This window comes from Octopus sinensis, linkage group LG11, assembly GCF_006345805.1.
Source record: "Octopus sinensis linkage group LG11, ASM634580v1, whole genome shotgun sequence".
Classification (NCBI taxonomy): Eukaryota; Metazoa; Mollusca; class Cephalopoda; order Octopoda; family Octopodidae; genus Octopus; species Octopus sinensis.
Genome location: NC_043007.1, coordinates 76,828,381 through 76,848,303, shown reverse-complemented (window position 1 = coordinate 76,848,303; position 19,923 = coordinate 76,828,381). Strand labels below are relative to the sequence as shown.

Here is a 19,923-nt window from a genome sequence, read left to right as displayed (position 1 = left end):
CAAAGAATAAGTCCTGGGGTCGATTTGCTCGACTAAAGGCGGTGCTCCAGCATGGCCACAGTCAAATGACTGAAACAAGTAAAAAAAAAAAGAGTAAAGTAATATTTTCTAATGGCCAGACGTTTTTCATGGAAGCCTGGTAATGAGCAACCTTGCTTGTATGACAATGATGCTCATTTACAATCTTCATATGATGTCTAGACAAGGGTTTCTTTTAATTTGCATCTACTAAATCTACTCACAAGACTTTGGTCGGCCCGGGGCTATAGTAGAAGACACTTGCCCAAGGTTCCACACAGTGAGAGTGAACCCATGAACATAAAGCACATTTCTCAACCACACAGTCACGCCTGAGTCTTCATGCAAGATGCATATTTTAGGGAGTGTTGTCAGAGTTAAAAAATTTCTCATTTATTCCCTAGAAGCAATGATGGTTGCTCAGTGCATTTTGTCCTGGATGATTGCGATAGTAAGAAATTTAGGGCAATAATGATAATGGGGTCTTACCATCGTTGGCATAGATGTGCAAGAGCATGCAGCAACAGCTTGGATGCTTAGAAGATCTAATGATGTTTCTTCCTTTGCAGAGTCATAATTATTTTCATTTGTGTGTTTATCTTTTTCATTAGTTCCTATCTTATTTTCTATATTGTAATCAACTTCCGGCACAGTGTCTAAACAAGCTTCTGTGCTAAAACGGAGAATCATATTTGTTTTGTTTGAGGAATTTAGTTCCATACTTTTGGTATGCTGTGAATGATTTTTGTCATCATTCGCTGTAACTGGTGTTTCAGAGGAGTTGCTATCTACCTCAACAATCCGAGACACCATTCTAACTTTTTGATTTTTCTTATTAAATAGAACACTATGTTTATAATTTTCAGCAGCTTCAGAAATACCCTTTTTCAGTTCTGTCTCCCAAACACTTAATACTTCATCAGAAAAACATTTTTTTGGCATTGATCTCTTACGTGCAAATCTTAATAAGTCAGTGCATACATCAACAGAATTGCGTCTCTGAGTAAGGAATGTAGTGAGATCAGGTAGAGGTTTACTTATACTGTCTGGTGTTGAAAGAACTGAACAGACATTGGGTAAGTTATAATTAAAGTCAGTATTTTTCATCATAATGACTGGCCTTGATATAGAGCTGTTTTCCCAAATATAGGCAGAAGTAACATTTGTTCCTGGAGACAAAGGTTCACCAGTCTTTATCGATATATTAGTTCCATAAGTAACTCTTCTATGGAAATCTGGAAGAGTTTTTTTTTCGTCTGATGTTAAATGTGTTTTTGTTAAGCGGATTACTGGTCCATGGATAACTGGTGTGACTTCATGATTTTCATCTTCAATATCATCCAGAAATGTCCTTCTGTCATGTGCTTGTTCTTCTGGCTGAGAAATATGATCTAATTTGATCCCAGTGTTGCCAAGGGGAGTACTATTTTCATTATTAGAATTCTCATCGTTTTCTAACTCTGTTCCTGAACCAGCTTCACTGTTTGAAAGTACACAGTTACAAAATCCACCTTCAATATATTTTACCCTACCATACCTTCTTATAGTAGTTGTATCATTATTATGACAAGTAAACATTTTGCTTTTACTGAAAATAGGTGAAGCTGAGGGAAAATGTTTCTTGTTGTTTATCAAACCATTTTCAACACCTCCTAAAACTGTTTTAGATTTTAGTGTTAGATAAGAATCTTTGATAATTGTTGGTTTCTTTCGTCTAACAAACATACAAGAAATACCTGAAGTTCTCTTATGAAGGATTTTAGATATTCTATTGTTTACTTTTAATCTGTTAGACTTAATGAACAAACGCATTTTAGATTGTCGTTTAATTCTCAAGTTCTTTGTCTGTCCACAGATTGTTTTAATTTTACTAGAATTATCTAATGGAAACAATTTTGATTCCTTGTCAGCATAAAGTGGATTTATCTCTGTAGTATAATCAAATAGATTGTAGATATCACTTGACAAATCTATTGCATTGCTTCTTTTGCTAAGTAAAACAGATGCTGATTTTTCAATCAAAACTGGCACTACATTTATTTGAGCAGAGTTGTCATGAGTTACTGCTTTCTGTTTTGTTAGGTCAGACTTAAATTCTGTTGTAGCTTTCACTAATTGATTAGATCCATCCAAAATCTCTTTAAATTGATTGAATGATGATTTGTTTAAACTGCTTCCTATTTTACTTTGTGTTTGCAACTTCCCATCTCTCTTGTTAAGCTGAACTGAAGAAATATTCTCACAAGATCTGGCATTCATAGAATTGCCCATAAAAGACTGAATATTATTAAAGACATTTGGTGAAAACTGACGGTTTCGATTATGATTACAAATTTCTTCAGAGTTTAACTTTGGGACAAGATCTGATTTGGCATTGGTCACACATGATTTCCCACCACTTATTTGCATTATATTTGGTTTGGATTGAATATTGCCTTCCAAAATGCTGGATGTCAGACAATTATTGGCACCCTGAAAAATAAAAAAATTCTAGAATTAAAACAATGTTTTAAACTGGATGTACAAATTAGATTAGTTAAATATATTCCAATTTTAGTGTAAAGAGATAATTTGCTTCTATGTTATAGAAAAGTAAAATGAGGAGGTGATTATATAGTTGTTAGTCAGCTTAATACGTGTCTTCTTATGAGGCTTCCTTTCAGAAGCAAAACTATGCACCTCATTTACAGATAAAACATAAACCTTTTATATGTAACTAAAATACTTAACAGCTGATTTTTAAGTAATGATTTAGCCAAAAGAAGGGGATGTGTCTATGACAATCACAAGCTCTCTGAGACTGATGACATTAATGTTCAGTTTGAAATGTCTGAAGGCAAAATATAGATGGGAAAGACTTTCAAAGAATTAATGTTCTGAAGAACAAAGCTGAGTGACATTGAAATGTTACAAACAAAGCAAGTTTCTCAACACATTACCTATATAATTAGCAACTGGATTAAAAATTGAGAGAAAGGCTCTCAATAGTACTTCAATTTGTATCCAAAGAATTCAAATTTCATTACAAATCTATAGAAAGCATTAAAAACAGTTGTCACTCATTTCCTAGCATTTGGTTGTGATTTCAAAGAAATGTTTAGATTTTCTTTCTTTCCGTCATATGCCAATATCTAGGTTGATTAATTAATTTTTTTTAATCACACCATCATTGATTAGCAAAGCCACATTTCTTTGATGGTGAGTGGCACAAACAGTCACAATGTTTGATTAAATTACTTGTATTTAATTAATTCCTTCTCTAGGTCAGCTAGTGATTCAGCTCTAAGAACAAGGTCATCAGCATAAAAGTGCTCCCAGGGGAAGCTGGTCTTGAATTTGTCAGTTAAGGCCTGAAGAACTAAGATAAATAAGAGAAGGCTGAGAACTGAACCTTTGTGAACTCCTACCTCTGCACTGAATTCATTGCTATACTTGTTGCTACCTTTCACCTTACTGGCAGCATCCCTGTACATGGCTTGTACTGTTTTCACTAAACATTCATCTATATCTAGCTACCAAATTGAACACCAGATAAAGGAGCACAGGAACATGTCAAGAGCTTTCTTCATATCGAAAAACCCAAGTTCAGAGGTTTATTTTTGGTTAAGTACTTCTCCTGCAGTTGCCTAATCAGGAATATAGCATCAATTATGCTCCTACCTGACACAAATCCAAACTGCATCTCATCTATGCTAACACTCTTCCTAATTGAGCTATGACCCTTTCTGTGACTTTCATCACCTGGTTCAGCAATTTGATACTTCTGTAATTATTTCTGTCTAAGGCATCACTTTTGCCTTTGTAGCAGCTGACAATAATACTGCTACGCAAATCATTGGGTATGACTTCCTTGTGAGCAACCTGATTAATTATACAGGTGACAAAGCCATATCCTACTCCACCAGATATTTTAAGCATCTAAGCAGTGATTCCTGATGGGACAGAAGCTTTCCCTGCCTCTATATCCTTAATTGCTTTATCTACCAAGCTACTCTCAATTCAGATAGCTGGTCCCTCAGTTGGGTCTACATTTGGCAGACTCTCCTTCTTCCATGCATTATCTACATTTAGCAGCCTTTCCTAATAGCATTTCAAGCCTCTTTCTTTGCAGAGTCATTAAATGCAAGTGAACCATCAGTCATGCAGATACATTTCTCTCCTATGACATTCCAATTTTTTCTCACAGTCTTGCAATTCGAAATACTTCATGTTGCAAAACACACGCACACACACACAGTTTAATGATCTAATAGCGATAGTCAACAAAAAAGTACTCCATCCAGTGAGAGATAAATATCAATTTAAATACACAACCAAAAGACTAACAGTTTCATGTTATAATGATACTTGAACGGGCATATTTATAAAATACATCATGTATCTTAAAGCAATCTTTCAGGCTCTGTTTATGTGTTATATATATTTTAAAAACAAGGACACTGGACAGTAAGAAAATACGACCAAAAACGTGTAAAAACCTTGAAGAAGGTTGGTGCAAAAATGGAAGAGAAAAAAGAAACGGAATCAAGAAAACAAAGATCCTCGTCTTCCCTGATTGCAGAAAGTTCATTAGATACAACTGGTTTAGATTAAAATAACAGGAAATATGTCAAAGTCTGCAAGGCAGCAACTCAGTCCGGAGTGGGTGGTACCCTACAATTTGATAAAAGAAACCTGTCCAGGTGTTTACACTTGCTAAAAATTTCTGGTATCAAAGTCAGCAATTTTGAGAGATGGGGAAAGATCATTTATTTTGTTCTAAACCAGTTGTATTTAATGAGCTTTCTGCAATCAGGGAGGACAAGGATCTTAGTTTTCTTGATTCTGCTTCTTTTTTCTCTTTCCATTTTTGCACCAACCTTCTTCACATTTTTAGCACGTTTCTTTTTCTTATTATCTTACTGTCCAACATCCTTGTTTTTTAAAATATATATAACACATAAACAGAGCCTGAAAGATTGTTTTAAGATACATGACATATTTTATAAATATGCCCATTCCAGTATCATAATTTATTTCATGTGGCTCCGGTTCACTCAGCTGTAGAAATATGTTGTGACATCACTGCTGCTAAGCTGTATCAGCCTTTGTCTTTCCCTTGGATGACATCAGTGGCATGGAAAAGGGAGACTGGTATGCATGGGCGATTGCTGGTCTTCCACAAACAACCTTGCCTGGACTTGTGCCTTGGAGAACTTTCTAGGTGCAATCCCATGGCCAGTCATGACTGAAGGGGTCTTTACCGATACTGGAATTGAGATGAATGAAAACTCTCTCTCCTAAATATTTTCAGTCTAGCAACAAAATTAGAACCATTAATTAACAAAGAAAATAATTATTTTTAATGAATCCTTACTGTGGTAGAATTCTCTTCAGCTGTTTTAAAACAATTTCTGGGGTTTTCACTTGTGTGGTTTAAGTCTCCCTTGAGTAAGAGATATCTTTGTCTGATACAAAAATAAGATGAACAACAACATTAATACAAAAGGCACCACTAATTCATCAAGAGGAATGACATGGTCAACTGGTTTCCACATTCACCAATTCTTTTTAAAAATCTTAAAACTTATGCTGCATAAGGTTTTGTTGTTCAGTTTAAACAGGACATTCAGTTCTATTTTTATCATATGCCTTATGTCACTTAACTGTATTGAGTTAAGCAAATAGTCATAAATTTTTTAAACTTTGGTATTAGCATCCTACACACACACACACACACACACTCTCTCTATATATATCATACACACACACATTGTTTTATAACAGTTGAGAATCTGTACTAAATAATATAGTAGTGTATATTTTGCAATGCTAAATGGAAGGATCTGCAACCTTTTCTTTAGAATTTATGACCCTAAGACTGTTTTTGATTAAGAATTATTTTCTTTTGTAGAGTTAATTAATTCATATGATCTATAATTTCCCTCACACATGCACAGATGCATGTGTGTGTGTGTGTGTGTGTGTGTGTGTGTGTGTTTTGCGGCAAAATGAACATTTGATGTCATGTCTTAAAAGAAAACCCAAGAGAAAGTTACCGAACAGATTCTGCAACAACAATTTCACAGACACTTGATTCTCGGAACAGTTTGGCCATGGTGCAAGCATAACGCAATTCCTGCATGGTCATTTGGGTGAAGCGAACGTGTTTAATAAGACTTGAAAAATAATTCTTTCGATTCTTGAAGCTATGGTAGGTCCATTTTAGTAAGTTGTCAAGCACCTCCAATTCCCATCGTATATTTAAGTTGTCACTTGATAAAAGTCTTGACAAAACATTGATCTCTATTTTCATGTAAAGTTCATGTTCACAAACTTTACTGAAGTTATTCTCAACGAACTGGAAAGCCATACGAAAAACTTGATTTGAAAGCGGTATGTTTTTGGTTAAAATAATTATTAGAGCTTGTTCTAAATCCATATCTTGAATGAAATTAGTACAAAGTTCACAGATAGTTGGGATTTTCAAATCCATTGCGGCCATGGAAACTTCGGCAACATTCGTTCTTTTCAAACCCAGTTTACCTGAAACCAAAATTTAAGAAAATCAATTATAAAATCTTGTTGATGTGGTAGTTGAGGGGGAAAAGGTGTATTAAAATATTAATCTCAAACTTTGGCACAAGGTCACAAATCTTAGGAGAAAAGCACAATCAATTTTAAGCAACTTAAATATTTAATCAATATTTTATTTGAGATTTGAAATCACGATCTTGTGATCATGAGTGCAACACACTAACCACTGAACCACCAGCCTACATCATAAATGATGACAATGATGTAGGGTTGTGACCTAGAGATGACTGTGTTGCACTTATGATCACAAGATTCCAATCCCGGACCAAGAGGCATATTTCTTTCATGTTGCTCCAATTCACTCAGCAGTAAATAAATAACTCTGCAATGGACTGGCATCCTATTCAGGGGAATGTTGTGATATTGATCACTTATATCCCATGGAAACCAGATAACTGGCCCTGTGAGTCTTAGGACTCCAAGGGTTGGTGATGATATTTTATTGACCCACACCTGACTCACCAAGAGAGTAAATTCAGATTTGAAATAAAGATATAAACAGGTGCAAATAAAAACCGTCAGGTATTTTATCACTCTCTCTCTTTACTTTTTTTCTCATCTACCATTTGATAGTAGGATATGCAGGTACTTTGAAAATGCCTCATGGAATGATGACTGTGCCCTGCATAGCTACAAGCTGTCTTTTGGCAAGGTATAGCACCTGTTCAGCTACCCTGCAAGGGATAAGGTAAAATCAAGGGACTGTAACATGGTGGTTTGCACAGTTGAATCAGAAAAGCTCAAATGAACCAACAGTACCTCTTACATTGATGCTGAGTGGAGGTATCCTAGAAGATCAACAGTCATTATCACCAAGCTCTATGAAGTGAGTAACAGCAATACATCAATAGGAGTGGTATCCATGATTATATAATCAGCAAATGAAAGATTCACTATGACTCAAGCACTCAATTCAAATTCATAACAATGGAATTGGATTGCAACAGTCATGGGAATCCACAAGAGTAGCAGAAAAATTATGTATAAGCATCAGAGTAAATTCAATATAAGAATGCATATGTTTTATTTCAACAAGACAATGCAAAGCCGCAAACCACCAGAAAGACCAGCAACCAGATTGGAAATCAGGACAGTGTGGAAGTTCTGCTGCTTCCAGTCTATAGCCCAGACATTGCTCAACCTGACTACGGTCTCTTCTGATCAATACAATACTTTATCAATACAATACATTTTGAGTCATTCAATGAAGCATATCAAGAATTTTTCGATTCAAAGTCGAAGGATTGGTACTTTGACCAAATCTGAAAGCTTGCAGATCATTGGCAGAAGGTCATGGTAAATGATGGTCTTTATTTTGAAGAATAGTTGTTGTTTTTGAATAAATTCTTACATAAAAAATCATTTTAACACAGTGCACAAACTTTTTCCTCAACCTGGTAATATGATGAGGTTGAACCAACCTAGGGTTCCCTCTTACAGCTACACCATTTAAAAGAAAGCCTTTATGTGATTGCTCAACTTGCCAGAAATAGCAGCCAAACCTCACTCAGTCTTAAAAAAAGAAAAGAAAGGACACATTGAATAATGTAGTCCAAGACATACACTAAAATATATAATGGGATTATCATGGCTGAAATGCTTTTGATCATAGCATAGGTGTGCTTGATCAGGGTTGACTGAGGGCTAACAACAACAATAATAATGTTACTTTATGAATCTTAAATGCCTCAACAAATAGTGCTGATTATAAGACATGAAATAATCCCTATAAGTCCCAATCAATTACAACTTCATTTAAATATATTGTGACTGGAAATAGCATTATTATTGATGTGCTAATTAAGACCAACTTTGAATTTATTTGTATCATATTCCTAGCAATAATGTCAATTATTTCCACTAAGCCTTCCTCTAACTGCTCAGAAGAATAAATATATACATTTAAAAAAAAATCAGAATACAAAAATGCTGCAAACAAAAAGCATAAGCCATCAAATCTACAACTATCTGAATATAACTATACATCAGAGATGTCTTACCTGTATATATGTACTCAAGCAACAGTTCAAATATGTGTGGTTTAATGGAATCCACATATATAGTTAAACGCTTGTGGTGATTGATATATCTCTCAGTTATGTTGCGGAAAATGTAACTATTGCATGCGAGCATTATACTATGTACCATGAAGTACTGATTTCTCGATGCAACTATTGTGTCACAGAATTCACCCTTCTTCCTGTCATTGTTGACAAATTGAAACATCTGAGTTAAATAGTTGATTTCTTTCTTAGAGACATATGTAGTTTGTTCTTCCTCAGAGACATATGGAGGTTTTTCATTTGGGACTGGTTTCCGCCGACCTTGACTGAATCGTGTACCCATAATTCCTAAGGAAAACTTTGAAAAGAAGATTAACAAAATATAAAACAAGGACAAAGAAAAAGGAGTTGAACATTGAATCAAACTAAGAATAAATTTTAGATTCAAGATAGTTTGATGCTTAAACCCACAGCATTTAAACTGGCCATATCCAGCCCAAATATTCTACCTGTTCTATGTTCAAACCAGCCAGATCTTGTCATTTCACATCTACTCTACAATGTCATTCTAAAAATAAACAGTCACACCATTGAAATTTTAATACTACAAGATAATGCATGATTAATTTTAAACAATGTGAATAAATAATCTGAATGCTAAAGGGTTAATGAAAGATCTTACTATTCTGTAAATGATGCAGTTTGACAAATTGATTGCCATTTTTCTGACCATTATTCTTGAGAGGGTTGTGGGAACAGAATCCTCAATTATCTCCTCTATGGAGACCTATCAAAAGCAACCATCATTACACTTTCCTGCTGGGTTCCAAGTATGACCAAATGAGACTATGGATATTATTCAGCCATCTTGCTCATAGTCTTTCCCTAGGTTTCTTGCTGGATGGTTCAGCTTGAAGAATTAATTTGATGATTCTCTTCTGGAGCATCTTATAATAATTCTGCTTATCATTCCATTACTTAGCCCATTGGTAATACTTTCACATGATTAGAGAAAAAGAGGGAGAAAGAAAAAGAGTGAGAGAGAAAAAGAGGGAGGGAGAAGCGTCTGTGATGCGAGGTAGAGGGAATATAATTGTAACGCTTTCATATAATTAGTTGAAGGGAAAGAAAGGAGAAAGAAAAAGGAGAGAGAAAAAGAGGATAAAACAGAGTTAGACAAGAAGAGGGAGTAAGAAAAACGGAGAGAAAAAAGAAAGAGATAGAAGCATCCGTGACATGAAGTAGAGGGAACATAATATTATGTGGTTAAAAAAGTTAGTTGAAGGTAGTGATGATATAGAGGAAGAGAATTAAAAATATAATTTTAACAGAGGGGTGAGGTTCTGATGGTAAGGTTAAAGAAAGGCAGAGAGAGAGAGAGGAGGGAGATAGGGGGAGAGATGGTGGTGGCGGCGGCAGTGGTGATTGGATAGTGAAAACTGCATTTTTTTTTAATTGAACTACTATAAATCTGTTCCTTTCAACATATTTTATTATCTCTTTCTCTCTCTTCACCTCAGAATTATTGTGTCTTCTTCTAATCTTCTTCAATTGTAGATGCCCTTTTAGGCCCAAAGTTTTGAAAGTTGTAAGGCAACCTCAATTGTGTTGGTGCCATATATACAAAAAACAAAAACAAAAACAAAACAAAAAAAAACAGGTATCCTGTGCATTCTGCAAAGTTGTTGGTGTTAGAAAAGATATCCAGCTGTAAAACTCTGCCAAAGATATTGAAACACAATGTGGTCCTTTGACTAGTTGGATCCTGTCAATATGTTGAGAGCATGCAATGTGAATCAGAGAGCAAACTGCAGCTGTGCCACTGCTTCAGATTTCAGCAGTAACTATCCATTATCAAAACATATAACTATAATGTGTTCCAGTCCCGCAGTACAATGTATAATGCATGAATGGCTGAGGCAGTTTAGATCTGTACCCAGTAGAACAGTGTATATTCAATTTACGTTTTCCTGACTTTTGTTGGGGTGAAAATGTACTGAGGGCTACAGCATTCCAACTGATTGAAATGGTATTGAGGTTTTTTACATGATGACTTATGTTGTACTTGATGGCATAAAAGATGCACTGGCATATTAGATGCACTTCAATTTCAGCAGCGCATATTCAAGCAAAGATTTTTAGTGCATTAAAGTTTATGGTAGGCCCAACATCGCTTATAGGACCCGGAGTGATCTTTTTAAAGACTTTTTTTTTTGGAGTGGAGGAACAAATGCGTCAACAATGACATCAAATACGACCTTTCATATACATTCTTCGGACAACTTTTATTATCAAAATATTCTGAAATATATTTCCATATACATCAGAAAAGTCGTTAGTGTCGTTGGAGCGTTGGACACTACACTTGACAATATTTAGCTACTGAGCTTTACGTTCTGAGTTCAAATTCTACTGAGGTTAACTTCGCCTTTTGTTCTTCGGTATTCGATAAAGAACAATTTAAATACTGAGGATAAATAAATCAACTGATCCCTTTCCCCTGAATTTAAGCCTTTTGCTTATGTTACAAAAATTCTTTGAGTAATTCGATACTTGGATAACTTAAGGGGGAAAAAAGACGATTTTATAAAGCCTGAAACAATATGAAAGAAAATGTTAATATATATACTTTAATAATATATATAGATACCATAATTTTCGGGTGAATTGTTAGAGGTAAACCTCATACAACGCCAGCTTTATCCGCCTCACCATCACCATCACAACCACCACCACAGCGATCCATTACTGGCGTCACGCGCTAATGAAGGAACTTCTATGTGGTCACTTGATTTACTAGAAATAACAGCCAAGATCCCTGGGGGAGGGTCAAAGCTTAGTGTTAGACAATAACGGTGAAATGACTTTCAGGGTTAATCAACAACAGCTAATAGTCTTAGGATAATCCTAGCAGAGTTAATTCATTAATTCAGTGGAAGTATTCATTCGAGTTTATTATTCCTAAAAGAAACCATCAGTTTTTTGTATATTTACCTCTTATAGTTATCCATCAAGGAGGAGAAATTCTCTGGTAAATGTTGTTGTTCAATATTTTCAACAGCTGCAATATTTTTTGCCTCTGTTGAATTTACTGTTCTTTCAAACTGGAACGCTGGCAGACAAGGGAGACTACTTATTAACGGCTGAGTTATGTCCCTTGTATTCTAACTTTTAATTCCATATTTCTAAGTTTTTATTTTTGTGAGTTTTAATTAGAATCGCAGTAAATCGACGATGGGAAAAGGAGATCATTTTCAGTTTAATTGGAGGATTAATTTAAAATTGAATGGGCTGTGGACAAAATCCACCAACTCGGAAGTTTAAGGTGTGGTGTTCCCCATATTGCATCATACCCAAAAGCTTTATGATTTCACCACGACTAAGGTGGAGGTAATGGAAAGATTGGGCTATATATTAGTGTGAAGGTAGTGGGACATTCCAGCAGTTTTCCACGCGTCAACTTCTGATCTTCTCTCAACAATTCCATAAGAAGTAGAAAATTTCAGAGTCACTAAAGTAAGAGCAGTCAGTATATTGCGATTATTTGAGGATGAAAATTGGAGATGCCAAAACTATAACAGCTGATAGGAAAATAAGTGGAAACCGCAGGAAGCTATGAAGGGAGATGAAACGTACTAGAGGCACCAGGAGATTGTTGGAGTAGTCTGTCAAAGATGGCTAGGACTTTGCAACTACAGCATCATGGGGTGGAAAAATATCAATTTCAGGGGTAAGAGAGAAAGGGATCATGGTGAAGAGGATTTATGATTTAATAGAGAAAGATCATCATGTAAAAACAGTAAGATTTGCCAGAGACAATGGATGCAGTGGGATCAGGCACTAGGAGTAACCACTTTCTTCTGGAGAACTCTGAAACAGAGAAAAATTTGTCTTTCCTTATGTGTGCTGTTGTTGACCTCTTGCATATCCCAAATAACTTTAAAATCTATGGCAAAGAGGAAAACCCATCTGCTTAGGAGTGCAAAGCAACTCTTTACACCTTGAGCAAATTTTGACTAGATTCCCTGGGGTGGTAGAATCCTTACAGAAATTATCAGACAGACCAACAGAGTTAAAACCAGCAAGTAGCAGGCATAACCACTTGAAGGTATCAGATTCCTAAGGGAAGCTGATGATGCATCTAAGGCAAAAGCAGCAGTTGGGAGATTCAGGTAAATATGAAGAGTAGACTCATCTTTCTAGAAGGGTTTCTAGTATCATTGTTCTTACCAGATCTACTGCTTCTATCTAGGAAGGCAAAAACAATCCTAGTAGATGAGCTCATACTATCCCAAGAAGAGAGACTGGACATATTTTACTGGTTGAAGAAAGACAATTTTCAGGATTTGGTTAATGAGACACTTGTCAAACGATGGTATGCAGCTTCATTCCCCATTGAAGCCAGCTACCATGTTTTGCCCAGAATCAATCAGTATGCTATTTCCTGTAGAAGATTGATTTGCAACCCAAATAAATGAAGTAAGCGACCAAATTACTGTCATCAAATGAATGTTCCACTTCCATCTATGTTTGGTCTGTATTTGTAAAGGATGCAGCTCCGTTGTTGCAAATTATATTAGTATTGCTGTAGCTAGTGTCATTTTTGCTACCTTAGAAGTAGTTGTGGGAAAACATGACAGCCAGGCAGTAAAATATAATGGTGTTGACAGCAAATGGAGCACCTGGCCAGTGGAATATGTCCTTTCCACAGAAAGTGAAAGAGTATGAACTCCAGCTTGGTCAGACATAAACATGTCAGGCAGTAATATATAATGAAGGTGATATAAGTATTTGCCACCTCTGCTCGACCTTTCAGAAATAGCGTTCTTTCAGTCCATTTTTGGGTGAGATTAGCTTCCCTGCTCATCACCTTGTCCCAGTTTTTCTCCACCTTGAGATCCAGACCAAACCAGACCCCAAGCAATTTAACTGGTCCTTCCATCAAGTGTTTCGTGTTATTGGCCAGCATGGGCCTGCCTCTCCAGGTGCTAAGCTGCAGGCGCACTAACTTTTCTCAGTTAATTTTTGCTTCTATCACCACCTTGCATTCTATGTGCCTGGTACTTGACACTATGACACTGACTTTGTCTGTGTAATGGTTCTCTTATGTCTTAGTTGACAAGGGATGCCTCCAATTTCATCTGTACTGGTTCTAGAACCAGCACATACATAAAGATAAGAGCAGAACCCTTGACTGACCAATTGTTGCTAAATGGTTTCAATAGGTAACCATTCACCCAAACTACCAAGAAGATTTTGCTATACATCAGAGTGATCTAGCCATGGAAAACAGGATCAAAAGTGCCACTGTGAGAGTATTAAAAGTATTGGTGTCGACCCTATCAAAGGTTTTAGATTGATCCAAAGTGATCAGGGCCCTACCCAAGCCAACTTCTTTACACACCCTGTCAATGATGCAGGTTGTTGTGGCTGGATCTGCTTGGGATGGTGCATTTTTGGGCATCACCAATCAGTTCTTCAACAACATGCACCAACCTCTTTGCTAACACAACTCATTGGCACACATTTTGAAATACGTGTTCAGCAGCATTATGGGCCTAAAATTTTCTGACTCATTTTGTTGAGGTCCTTTCTCAGCAGTACCACAATTACTTGACTCTCCAGTTCTACTGCTGGTTGTGGTAGACATCTGCTAAGAGGCCAACAAACAAGACTGGCATATAAAAATAGAGCTCAAAGGGCAGATCATCCAAATCAGGCAATAAATTAAATACCAGTTGCATGCTGGAGTCAATCTAATCAACTGGCCCCCACCTCCCAAAAATTTCGGTCCTTGTGCCTAGAGTAGAAAAGAATATTTAGCTCAACTGTGCCAAAGAATCTTCCACAGGCAACATAAGTTTTAAAGCCCCAGACTAGTCTCAAGCATTTTTCATTCTGGACCTGTGTCACTCACTCCAGTCTCATCTTTACTGATATACATTTATGTATAATGGTTTTTCTCTTAGTGCCTTCTTGTACTTCCTCTAGTGTGTTAAGGCAGACTGTCATATTCGTTGTTAAGTGCAGCTTAACATTGCTCAACACTTTTGTGTCAACTCAACTTCTTCCCTTTTCTTAGAGAAAGAAAGGCCACTGTAGTCATTTTATTAATGTCTGTGGTGATGGAGGTGGAGGTTGCGTCATTTTCAAATATATCTTGCTTGTTGCGATTGCTGCAGTCTTTTGGTTGGAAAACAATGTAATAGTGGCTATTTCAACAGCCATCACTTCCCTTGATTTGAGAAGTCATACTGATATTTTTGCTTTAAAATATTATATTAACAAATTCACATTTCAAAATTTACACTTAAAAGGAAAATTCTCACCAGAGCAGCTTGCCCTTTCTGCAGCAAGCTGGGTTATTTAGTCCAACAAAATATGGAATGCCAACAAATAAAATAACAAATTTTAAAGAAAAGTTATGAGCCATGAACAAGTAGCCACTCCTTCTAAACATAAAATAATAATAATAATAAAAGTCATTATAGCAGTAGGAGAAGCAATTTTCTGTTTTATTCAAATTCCACAGTCATTTCTGTTTAATATTTTACATGCTTTGTCTTAGTGCAGAATTACTCTCCACTGGATATGGAAACAATATTTCATTTATTTATTTATCCATTCATTTATAATCTTTTTATTTAGCATGAATAAATTGTTACATTAATTTTCAGTCACTTGTCTCATACATAGCCTCAATTACCAGATTTGTTCAAAAGCAGTAAACAGCACAGAAAAAATTAACACAAATATAACATATTAACATAAAAAATATATACACACACACATATATATATATATATACATACACACATACAAATAACGCTTTGGTTAAATAAGATGTTAAAAGTAGTCTTTATTTATTTTTTTTTTTCCAGTTCTTAATCTGTTGTAAATGAAGAATGTGAAGACAACATATCTTACAATAAATATATTCTACAGAATCTATAAACAAAATAATAAATAAAATAAGAATAATTTGTTTTTCAAAATCTCTGCAGAAAACATTTAAAACATCATCTAAAACAATGACACAAAACATTGCCAATTTAAAACCTGTCATTGCAATACATATATACAAAAAAAAAATAAACAAAAAAGGAAAAAAAAGAAAAATGTTTTTTCAAAGATAACAGTTCTTGTTACCAATAAAAGGTCTGGTAATTTAGGAAGGAATAACTTTTAACACCAAACTATGTCTGTATCATTTAAGTGTTCTGTCAGCTCTTCTGTAATAAAAAATCCTGAGAGAGTATTCAGATAGGGAAAATACATTTTTCTTCCAGTAGCAAAATAAAAACCAAGCTACAAAGCAGAGTGACTGCTGTCTTCAACACAAACAACAGGAAAAGATGAAACTAGTGCCCAGTATCTGAAGATAAACAATTCAATGCCATAGCTAATCTAGCATGCCAAGTAATTAATCATTTTCCAAGATTTGTCTACCAAAGTTCCTCAGTTTAACTGCCAATGGAGAGCAAAAGAAATATCTAAAATAAGAGGGAATATAGAACCTCAAACTCTCAATAGCTGTTGGACATTATGATTAAGAGATGAGCCAGACCAGTCATGAACAAGCTGCAGCCCACAGGAATTTTGGAATGGCATGCCAATAAAAAATTATCTTGAATTTTCCAAAGTAATGTTAATGAACATTTCATACGGCTTGCTTCTCAAAAACGGTTGCCCATGTCTGTCTATAACTGGCAGACAATATGATGAGGATAGTAAGTGCTGATAGAAGCAACTGAACTTTTGAATCTTAGGTGTAAAGGGAGTTTTTGACTAATAGAAGACTAATTTGCGTATTTCCATATTATACACAAGGAAGAATAAGGTTTATTGCATTGGTCACCAAAACAAACTGAAATAACAGCTATTTTATGTTGCAGCAATCACAGGAGTAAAGAAAAATTTAAACACCTGAAGAGCTTTTAAAGATTAGTGCTTAGTTGTAGATTCTTGATGTTAAACAATGATAAATCTCTTAACCCTTTCATTACCATATTTATTTTGAGATGCTCTGAGTTTCTTTCAATTATTTTAAATATCACAAAGAATTTAGTAAAATAACTTAGTTATCATTAAGCTAGTGTTAGGAACATAACTTGTGACTAATGTTTAGTGGAAAATTTTAATTCAAAACTTATGAAAACAAAACATTTGTACTACAGAGCCAGAGTCGGTTTCAGCCGGGTTGGTAACGAAAGGGTTAAGATGCTAGTCTTAGTTTGTAATTGTTACAACTTACTTATGCTATTGTTAATAATATCAGATCAAAAGTTTTATAACTTTGCAGCAGTAAATCCTTCCCAAGCCTTTTTCAAAAGTTACAGTAACATAAAAATAAAACCAAAGTTTTCTGGTAAATAATGATGGAAATATTAGATCAAGGATCTCTTGCCACTATTAATGAAACAGGGATGGTTTTACATCTTTAAAATAAATGCACACAATAAAGGACATCCAATTCAAGCCATTCTGAGTCAGAATTGAAAGCCACACTTTTACAAGCCTATAGATAACAATTTAAAACTATTCATTAGAGATACAGAGGCAATAAAAGCTATATTTCTTGAAGGTATTAATCAATTGATGGCATCACATGTAGAGTGAATGTAGGGTCAGTTAAATACTACATCTCTTTAAATTACATTTTGCTATCAGTACAGTGTTTTGTAACACAAAACCTATTTCTTTGAGCTTATGCATATCATGGATTGCAGCCATGCTGGAGTAATGCCTTGAAAAGTTTAGTTGAACAAACCGACCCCAGTACTTCCTCTGGTACTTATTCTGTTGGACTCTCGCTGAACTGTTAAGTTATAGGGGATATAAACACACCAATACACATCAAGCAGTAGTGGGCAAATACATTTAGGTCTATGTGTGTATATATACCTGACACGAGTCCCGGGCTCAACTGGCCTCTAGCTGACTGTACCCGGTATGGACCCCTACCCAGGGTTACAGAAAGGAGACAACCTTCAAAGAAATCCGGAGTGGAGCCCCGTAGGCAGTTTAGTGTTTGACTTGACACTCTTCCGGTAGTTCCTGCAACCAAGCTGGTGCGAAACATAATGCTCTGCACTCCTTTGGACTACGTCAGCAAGGTTGAGAGAGGAATCCTGATGATTGGGCTACCTAGGATTTTCTTACATCTAGCCCAGGCCTATGCAAAACTGGAGAGGAATCTAGAGAGGGCACTTCAGTGCTGCTGTATATGAAATGTAAAAACCAGACTGGATTATTTTATGCACAACTTCATTGTCTCCCAAGACAAAAGGATGCCAACAACAACAATACACACACACACACACACAGTGAATTTCCACACAGTTTCTGTTTACCAAATTCACTTACATGGCAGTGGTTGGCCTGGGATTATAGTAGAAGACACTTGCTCAGAATGCTGCACAGTGGGACCTGAATACAAAACCATATGGTTGCAAAGTGAGCTTCTTAACCACACAGCCAAGTCTGGATCTATATATATATATATATATATATATATATACATATATATACACACATATATATATAAGCATATACCAATTTTATTTGAATGATGTTAGAGTGAAGATAAGATGTTGGAGTTGAAATGGAATGAAAATAATTACAATGAACAACAACAATCAAATTGAAATATAGACTGTGAAGACATAGGTCTACCATGGTGAATAACCAGAAAGATATGCTTTTACATGGCCAGTATTTCTGTAAACTGGATGCCCTATGTATAAATAAAAGACAATCTCTGGTCTAGATGCAGAAATCCAGCATGAATGAGGCAAAAGAAGCAAGTGTTCATGATACAAAAACAGTCCACCATCACTAGAATACTGAAAGGAATATCTACAACTCTTACAATACAGGTAATCACATGCATCATTTCTTGAGGCAATACACTGCATATCAAAATGCTGTATACTGTCACCAACAAAATACATTTGGAAATACAAGGGTATAGTGATGCTGCTCTACATATAGCTGGCCAGCAAATTTCATCTCTTTCAAGGTAAAGCTTTCTGGTACTTGTATGAATTTCCTCTTCTCTTGAAAATCACCTATGTAAAAACACTATGAAAACTCTAGTATACAATTAGCATATAAGCTGACATTATTTACCCTTACAAACTGACAATAGCTTATTAATGATTAATATAACAATACCAAATAATTATTATGTGTAGAAGCCAATTAAAACATCTATTTAACTGCCAAACTAATGACATTATTGTAGTTAAAGAACATGCCAATAATTCCATTTGTAATTGGCACACAGGAATAACAGAACAATTTCTAAAGGGCTTTGATTAAATTATTTATAAGAACACTCATAGATATGAATATTCTAGAAAATAACTATTAAGATTTGTGAACGCGGTGAGGTAATTTTAATCTTGAAGATTTTTGCTAACTTTGTTTGTCATGAATACTTCTATGCATGTTTTCTTTTGATTCTGTTATCTTTGGATACCTTTAGATTTGTTCTTCAAGATAAACTTAATTCTTGTTTATATTTTGATCAAACTGAAACAAGGCTATTTTACAGATTATTCATACCATGCACGTACAGAAGAATGACAGGCTGGCTATATCTATCTGTCTATATATATATATATATATATATATATATATATATTGTAATGATAATAATAATAATAATAATAACAGTTTAACTCAGCTCCACATGACTAAGCTTTGTGAGCGTATAGGACATATCCATTTCATTATTTGATAAGATTGAAGAGATGGGCTTTAAGTATTGTGGAATTGAGTCAAACTGTTTTTAAAAATATATGTAACTCCTAAAAAACATGTTGACTGCTACTCTCTTTCTTTCTTTCATTTGTTCGCAAGCTTGTGTGTGTATGTGATTAGAGAAAGAATTCTTTATCAGTGAACATTTATTCAACTGCTGAAAACAAATTAGGATGGTTTGATTGGTAACATACCAGAGACAATTCTAAGTAGATCAAGTGAATTGTGTGGGTTGGGGGTGGGTTACAGAAAGGCAAGAGTGAAAATAGCTGGAAACAACAATAACAGGAATAAATGAAAAGAAAAAAAAGAAAAATACAAGAGAAAAATAGAACTGAGAAGAATAAAAACCCATGAATTTTGGTAGTCTTGTTTCACCATTTATTTATATTGGCAACTTTATTGTTTCATTGTTTTAATTAGTGAGTTTGTGTGATGAGAAATGAGAAATCATAAATACCTCAAGATTTATTTGCACAGAAATTAGCTGAATAAATGAATAAACTGTTAATTAATGAGTCCTGCTGTCACCATTTCCAGTTTAATCACTCATGAACAT

General features: G+C 35.1%; 1 protein-coding gene across 14 annotated transcripts in view; it reads right to left on the bottom strand.

The window, feature by feature from the left end:
* Positions 1–19,923, bottom strand: part of LOC118765495 — a 64,710-nt gene that overhangs the window by 43,140 nt on the left and 1,647 nt on the right. For 13 of the 14 annotated variants that reach the window (XM_036507737.1, XM_036507740.1, XM_036507743.1 and 10 more), the window contains exons 1-5: positions 11,592–11,723; positions 8,595–8,955; positions 6,057–6,543; positions 5,375–5,465; positions 508–2,490 (exon numbers count right to left, since the gene is read on the bottom strand). In XM_036507737.1, coding sequence (XP_036363630.1) covers positions 508–2,490; positions 5,375–5,465; positions 6,057–6,543; positions 8,595–8,940 — 2,907 coding nt within the window. In that variant the 5' untranslated portion in view covers positions 8,941–8,955; positions 11,592–11,723. Of the gene's footprint in view, positions 1–507; positions 2,491–5,374; positions 5,466–6,056; positions 6,544–8,594; positions 8,956–11,591; positions 11,724–19,923 lie in introns of those variants that run through there. The other variant, XM_036507739.1, reaches the window with a different exon arrangement.